The sequence below is a fragment of the Euwallacea fornicatus genome, chromosome 16 (assembly GCF_040115645.1).
Source record: "Euwallacea fornicatus isolate EFF26 chromosome 16, ASM4011564v1, whole genome shotgun sequence".
NCBI lineage: Eukaryota > Metazoa > Arthropoda > Insecta > Coleoptera > Curculionidae > Euwallacea > Euwallacea fornicatus.
This window is the reverse complement of record NC_089556.1, coordinates 1,138,896-1,147,015: the sequence shown is the minus strand read 5'-3', so window position 1 is coordinate 1,147,015 and position 8,120 is coordinate 1,138,896. Positions and strand designations below refer to the sequence as shown.

The window sequence follows — 8,120 nt, the reverse complement described above, 5'->3', positions numbered from 1 at the left end:
TATGTCCGGCCATATATTACAATTTTTTTAAATAAGCGAAAGAAGGTCGTTCCTTTTTGGAGAGGTGGCTTTTCAGCATCCAGACCGCCAAAAACGAATTAAATTCAGTTTGCGAGGCAGAAAGGAAAAGTTCCGACTTAACACAACATTTCCAACAGAAGCATGTGCCTTGGAGTGCACAAGTGTAAATTTTCATCACAATGGCGAATCGGGGAGCCTTTCAATCGAATTCTGTACACACAAATATCTGCAACATACAGCGCTTACACCGATATTGAAATCTTTTCAATTGCTTTGTAAATTCAGACCACATAAAGCGCCATTTGTGTATTTTATTTGTAGCGGTCCACGATTCTTGCCAGAAAAGGAAATGGGTTACGTTTTTGGCGGATTAGGGATTTTTGAACAAAGAAAATTCTTCTCTTATTTGATTTCAAATGGAGTCCATACAACATTCGCATTCATCTATGAAACTGGAAATCTCAAAATTAATAAAAGAAATATGGGACACACTCTCGACAAAATTTTCATACAATAAAACCGATTTCTGCTTGCCTGAACACAGGGCCTTTCTTCATACTTTGCTAGCGAATAATAAGCTTTTCACTGCGACAAAATCCAGTGTACGTAATGAAAGCTAATAAGATAAATTACTTTAAGGACATTTTGAACCAACGCTGCTTCACCATTATGTTATGATGCCCATTATCAGATGGGGCAAAAAACCATTAGAGCACATTGTGCGGAACACAGCCGAAACGGTTGTTGTTGAGCCAACGTTTTTTGTTGCATCGGGGATTATGAACGCTATTATCAGCTAGGTTCTCCGAAAAGCTGACTGGGTTTGTAATGGGTTGTTTACGTGCGTAATTAGCAGAAGTACCACAGAGCTTTAGTGCCACATGTGCCGTGCGTCTGATTCCTGATGAGACAATTTTTTCTTTTTTTGCAAGAATGTATGGTGAAATTGCTTTAGTCGCGCGATTATTATGTAACTTTGTCCATAGCAAATCGCGAAATGACTGAAGAATTTGTTGATGAGTGCTGCAATAAAATTTTAACTCACCTTGAAGGAAAGCGCTGAGAAGGGATTGTCAGCCAAAGCACTTTGTTTCAACCAAAGGACGCCGATTCTTATGGTTATTGTTGCTCCTTGTGTTACCCTTCTGCATAAAATCTATGATTCTAATAAAATTTATGACGTCTATAAAACAATAAAATAGTAAACAACTTTTGTCCTTCTGCGATTAAGGACTCGAACCTTCTCAGAAAAAAAGAAAGTCAAAGATAGGGTTTGTTGCTTCTCGAAGAATTTTAGATCATAAACGGTTGAAACACGTGAGTGGAATGATAAATCCTGTTTAATGTCTAAAGCGAATTTGTATAAATTTCCCTGAACCAGCAAAATTTCCACCATTGAAGAAATTTTGTGATATATTTCAACTAAATTTATCCTATAATAACATGAACCTCGTTGGTGAATTAAGGTGTCCACGCCATGATTTAAAACAAATCAACCCCAATTTCATTTATCCAGAGATAATCGTTAGTAAGGGGTCTTTGCCAAAACCGCCTTGGCCTGCTTTATTAATACCTATATATCGGTTATTAAGGGGCCATTAGGGAGCATATTACTGAATTGGAATAAGTGGCCAGACGTCAAAGAAAGCTGGATCTCGAGTGTAGGCCGGGGGGCCCTCGAGAGAAGTGGACGGTGGTTTGTCTCTGTGGGAACCCCGGGGACTTGGCTGGTTTTGTGTGAAAGCTAACTCTCTGTTAGTCGGCACTTAAGATGAGGTGTTTTTGATTTGCCATGAGTGCATGGTTCGATTTGACGGTCCAACTTATTATTGTGTGGACTGGATTAATATATTTGAGTTAGGCGGAAATGAAATCCCAGAAAAAAAAGAATTTTGAGCTTTGTGTTGTGATTAAGGTAGACAAGTGATTTGATATTTGTCATTTTATATTAACTGAATGTAACGACAGCAAGAAAAAGATTATTTCTTTAACAATCCAAAACGAACGAACACCCTTGTTAACATGTCGGTGACAAATTTGTCATGGTAATCACAAGGTAGGAAAAAAGTGGAAAAACGAAAATAAAAGATAAACTGAAATACGTGAAAGGTCAGAATCTAAATTGTGTGAATTCGTTTGAAAATCCTTTTTTCAATCGCTGAAGAATAACAGTTTTTTTTGGCATAAGTCATGCCACCATCGCAAAAGATTGATTTGAGAAAGTCGATGCTGTTTAATCAATTAAAGCTAATTGATTACATCTTAAATTTGGAAATTTAATTTTCACTGTTTCGCTCTAAGTGGTATTAATTAGCGTTCAATTTCGTTTTGCATGTCCGAGGTTGGCTTCTAGCTGAAGTAGAGGTAGTCAACTGATATCTACATATTTACTGGACAAGAGACCACAGACTAATTTTTAATACGTAAAATATACCATCTCCTTTTATTTTACGCTTCTTCGATATTGGTTCCATGGTAATGATGCAGGAAAGTTCGTATCAATTCTCTGGCCGTAATTAAAGGTACTCTAACATGCATTAAGCTATGACATTATCTATTTTCAATGTGGTTTTAGTGATTTTCAATTACCTTTTTTAAGGTTCGTCGCTCGATTTTAAGCATCACCGAGACCGATTTCAGGGTGTCGCAAAGCTCTATCCCAACTCAAAACCATCCAGAATTTACTAATATCGAACGTGTTACCATAATCACCGCCATGTGGCAAACCTAATGGGTTGAGAACGTGGCTTACAAACGTTTACTCATGTTTACAAAACCCCTCAAGTGATCTTCATTATTACTTCCCTCATTTATATATTAAATTTTTGGTTCCCCTATGGCGGAGACCGAACAAATGCGCTTCAAACCTAATTGCTCCTAACAGCTTAACAACTCAGCTATCGCCTGAAGTGGAACTAAAAAATCGTAACAACAAAACTACAAAGAATTTATTACAGGCTCTATATTACAAAATGAACCCGAATAATGTAACATTCACAAACACATTAATTCAGAGATTATAAGAGCCACAATGGCCATATTTCATGTCTGGGTGCAAGAAAACATGAACAGGTACACGTTCTGTAAGAATATTATTACGCGTACGGCTATAACAAAACGATAAAGAGAGCGGTTAAATAATGTGCGGTTAACGGAGAGAGTCAGAGTGATTGAAAAGTGGGGAAGAATCGACCAATGGTGAAAAAAATAGGCGGGGCACGCCATTCCGTCATTCTCTTACATTTCTCTTACCGTTACGCCCCGCCTATTTGTGTACAAAATACCTTTTGCTGTACGTTAAGAGCACAGTTGTTAGTTCGATTTAGTATTAGTCGGTTCATTTCGTTATTCACGTCGAACGTTGTCAAGTATCCCTGGAATGATGTACGGTTTCCCATCGGCAAATCCCATCATGGAAGAATATGCGGCAGCGGCCCATCAGCTACCACCACCTCCAACCCAGTCCAACGAACCTGTGAGTCCTGGAGGTGAGAGTCACATTAAGCGTCCGATGAACGCCTTCATGGTTTGGTCTCGCATCCAGAGAAGAAAAATATCTTTGGAGAATCCCAAAATGCACAATTCCGAAATATCAAAGCGGCTGGGGGCCGAGTGGAAGTTGCTCAGTGAAAGTGAAAAACGGCCTTTTATCGATGAGGCTAAGAGGCTGAGGGCTTTGCACATGAAGGAACATCCAGACTACAAGTACAGACCAAGGAGGAAACCTAAGACCCCAATGACCTCAGGGTTTAAACATGGAATGGGTTTTCCAAGTCTACAACTCCCATACTTTAATCCTTTGGACAGTTTAAGTGCACCCTATCCATACTTCAACCCATCAGCGTTTGACATCTCCAGAATGCCCCATCAGCCAGAAAAAATGCCTCAACCAGCACCCTCCCTGCACTCATCACTGTACAGTTCGCTGTACCAGCAGCCTACAGCCAAGTCTTTTGCACCTATGCATGGGATGTTTTCTTCGATGGCCACGTCACTGCCTACGACATCATTGATGTACTCTGCATCATCGAGTCCAGCGTCTAGTACTGGGAGCACAGATCTGGAAATTAGAAGGCCTGTGCCTGTTATGTATTAGTGACTGTTAATAGTGCTTTAAGAGTGAATTAGTGATATGCTTTTGAATGGGGTAAGGCATATATCCATGTCTTGTTCCCTGGGAAATTGTTTTATGTTTCCCAGCTATATGACAATTAAATTTGGTCTCAGTGATGATGAATCTCTTATCAATTCAAAAGTGTATTATAGACTATATTTAATTATTATTGTTATTTTTATCTATGCAATTATTGTAAATATTTTTCCTGGAGCACCTATATGAATTTCAGAATTCCTATGTCCGGTTTGAAGGTCAAAATCAATCCTTTCAAATCTAAAATAATGTTTTGAGATCTGGATAGTACTGATTATGTTTTTATTACGTTAGTATGTAGGTTTTTGTTCTGTGATCATTTCGACTGAACTCTTGATGTGAAAATGTAAATATAAGGTATTTATATTTAATTTCTTGTATAGCTGACGTAGATAAAGCTGTATCGATTGTTGATATTTTGTTAAACCGAAATATTTATATGGAAAAAATGAATAAAAATTACATAATGGGAGTGTATAGCCTGCTTTACCTAGGAACGGTGTATCATAACCAACAGTATTAAGAACAATTTTTTGCAGCATTGAATATGGACAGGTATGAACGTGGCAAAGACTTGAACATGACGCAGACGTGAAGCTAACCGGCACGTGATGAAATAACGAATTTTCGAAAATTTGGTGTCTGCATAATTTCATTGTAAAATTAAGTTCACATGACAAAACCCAAGGCAATAGTCACATTGTAGGTAATTTTGGTAAATTTTACCCCCAGCTTGACACAATAGATTTATACCTGCCATGACGGAACCAGCTCTTTGTATCGGTACGCTCTAAACTTTATTTTGCTTATTTTGACCTAAAGAATATGCCCTTGCCCGGTACATGTAGGAGACATCCTGTATGCATATGTAGTTTTATGTCCTTGAGGCTGCGATGGGAGTTTTCGTTACAGAAACATGAAAAGCTGTTTCCTCAAGAATGATGCCGAAATTAGAGAAACATTTGTGTTTTATGGATTACCAGGTGTTTATATAGAAACCTGTTTCGTACTTAACTTTTGTTTCGCTCTGTAGCGGAATACAGATGCCCCAGCAGATACACAGAACTTAATGTTAAGTCCTGTCGGTTCACATAATCAAGGTGATATTGTTAGGTAATACGGAATGGGTGGTAAACTGAAGTTGCTCGAGAAAAGATGAAAAATAAATAGAACGTCGAATAAGAATGTCATTATCACTGTGATTGATAAAATATACCCCCTCGAGTATACAAGGCCGCAGCAGGCGTTCCAAAAGCGCTCTATCTCTGCGGCTCTCCACTGGACGATGACCATCCCTGCCCACTTTTTTTGGATATTTCCGTGACCGGCTCTGGTGAAAAAAAGGTAACAAGGTGACTCTACATCTCGGAAAGTGAAAAAGGTATCAATTTTCACCACTCCGTACAATGCAGGTTTATAGAGGGGTCATCAAGAAGAACCATTTAAACTTATACTTAAGTATTGATCTATAAATGGATTGTTCATTAATATCCTCGTAACTTCGGTAGTCAAAGTTTCAGTACATTAACTGTTAGTTTTTATTTACGATTTTAATTGAGCGACTTTAATTCTATTTTGATCTGGTAAATTCCAAATGAGAACTAGAAGTTTTATAAAATGTAAAAAATGTCCAATTTTCGTTCCCTTCACTAAGTATCTCACTAATTAACGAATATGTATAGGAAAAGATGTTTTCGCCAGTGTTGACGCCTATTTTTTATGAAACGAATGAAGGTTCACAACATCTTGCACGGATGTGCTGGCTGTTATTGTACAATAGGGTGATTTCGATCTATTGACTTTTTTGAAACCTTCTTTGGCATCTGTGTGTTTTTGTCTGTTGTTTGTGAGGTTTCAAAACAATGTAAAGGGTGTCTCAAAAAATCTACGAGGTATAAAACGAATCATGTCAATCCGCTGATGTGATTCGTTTTTGAGACGACATATGGTATAGCCGCCATTAACGTTAATTAAAACAATTAGTTTAAGTTTTTTTTTTACCTATAAGAGACCTTAAAAATCTAGACTAAACTGAATGCAATGAAGTAAATTTTGATTTAGTTTTAATTTCATAAACGAACATGTTAATTCAATGACTGCTAATATGATTACTGTCTTAAAAGTATAAATTTCTTATTGACATATATCGTCACCGTACCAAATACCTAGAGTTCTCTTATGATGGTTCAATGGATAATGAAACCTGATGATGGTGTCACGAAGTATTTAATGATTATAGAGAACAAAACTTATCTATCGCTTGAAATAGGAGTCCTGGGGGGAAAACCCTCCTCTCCCTGAATATGAAAGGTTTCCAACAGAACTCTTTGCTCTCCTATGCAATCGGCATTTAAAATTTACTGCTTGGGCGTTAATTGCCGATGGCAATTGCATAATTAGAGGTTTATCAACATCAAAGGGGTCCATTAATTAATGTGAATTAAAGAGAAGCGTGGAAAAGCGGTGGCTTGCGAGTTCCTCTGCTTTCAAACCGAACTTAGGACAGGTTTCCTTCTTTGAGGCACATATTACTATCATTTACCTAAAACTAATTAATTTTAGAAAAATACTGAATAAAGTTCCGCTTTTTCTAACTGCATTAGAGATAAATTTTTCTGGATTATAAAAGGAGCTTATCCAATTTAAAGGTCGGACCAGGAAGTCTAGACACGGGGAACTATGCAGCTACGTCGTCGAGTTTCCCGGGAAATTGATCACATACGGAGGGAAGTATATTCTAAAGGCAACGTTATCAAGTAATGAACTCATGTTTATCGGACATTGAATCAATTGTTGTCCATTGTTGCCGTCCCAATCCCAAAGATTCGGCCCATTGTCCGGACGGGGTCCTGTAAGGGAAATGAAAATAGCTTGTTTTCCTGCTTACGATATCAGATTTTGGATCAGGAAATCACCTATATCGGCTATAGGTTACCCTTTTGAATGGGCACACATCTCAGTTAAATATGCGAAGAGATTGAAAAAATTCCAGAACAAAACCTGTTCAAGACACTTAATGTAAATCCGGTTCTCAAATATCTGTTTATGTTTTTTAGCGATTTTCTACTAACGTGCTAACAAAACTATATTCTATAAGGTCAGGCACAATAATGATTGTTAAACCCATGTTGTTTGTGCTCGGCAATGCCGTTATTCAACCATCTAACACGTTTCGAAAACAAGATGTTAAAACAAAGGTCAAATTACATTCACAATCATAATGATCTCTTGGAGATATATTCGTACAGCGTGTAGGTGTATGTACCCAGCATCAAGTCTCTAATGATGTTCATTTTATATTTGTGCCACCAATTATCAAGCCAGTGTCAAAAGGAATGCCTTGTTCACTGGGTACGAGTTGTTTAGATTAGGCTTATGGATATATTAATTTTTTTCTTTTAGACCGGTCATTTATTGATTTTTTGATAAATAAATATAAAAATACCACAAGACAATATACTAAAACTCCCAAGAAAACGCGTATAACAAGTGCCTTTTCTTGACCAAAATGGATATATTCAATTCAGTTTTTCTATTGAACCTTCGATGGGGTTAGAACCTGAAGTGCTCGAAGAAGATTAATTTGTTTGCAGTCTACTTGGCTTAAGGCGCCAAGGAGGGCGAATGATGAGACTGGTGATCTTGAGTGCGAACCTGTGATTATCACATCTGTCGTAACATGATAAACATGTAACAGTGAACCGACCTAAGTCAATACCCTGTATTAAATCTATACCATGTGTAGCTTTCTTTGGGCATTTACGTTCAGTTTCGACATTACGAACAACTGAATAAGCACATCATTAATTATCTTCGTCCGAGGTGAAACCATGTGGCGATTGGCAAAATTGCCAATTGGAAAAATTTCAGAGGGGCAAAAATCTTCAATTTTAAGGTGTTTCAGTTGGTGCTGAAAATTCGCCATATTTTTTTCAGTCTATGAAAAATT

General features: G+C 37.5%; 1 protein-coding gene across 2 annotated transcripts; it reads left to right on the top strand.

The window, feature by feature from the left end:
- The first annotated feature begins 3,307 nt into the window (after nucleotides 1-3,307).
- LOC136344006 (SOX domain-containing protein dichaete-like) lies at nucleotides 3,308-4,999 on the top strand. Of its 2 annotated transcripts, XR_010732892.1 has the most exons (2): nucleotides 3,308-4,528; nucleotides 4,711-4,999. XR_010732892.1 is itself a non-coding variant. In XM_066291038.1 (1 exon), the coding sequence occupies exon 1, from the start codon at nucleotides 3,401-3,403 to the stop codon at nucleotides 4,115-4,117; it is 717 nt and encodes a 238-aa protein (XP_066147135.1). In that variant the 5' UTR covers nucleotides 3,308-3,400; the 3' UTR covers nucleotides 4,118-4,643. The 2 variants fall into 2 exon arrangements, 1 of the variants encoding a protein (XP_066147135.1); XM_066291038.1 differs by lacking the exon at nucleotides 4,711-4,999 and having other exon boundaries at nucleotides 3,308-4,643.
- The last annotated feature ends 3,121 nt before the right edge of the window (nucleotides 5,000-8,120 follow it).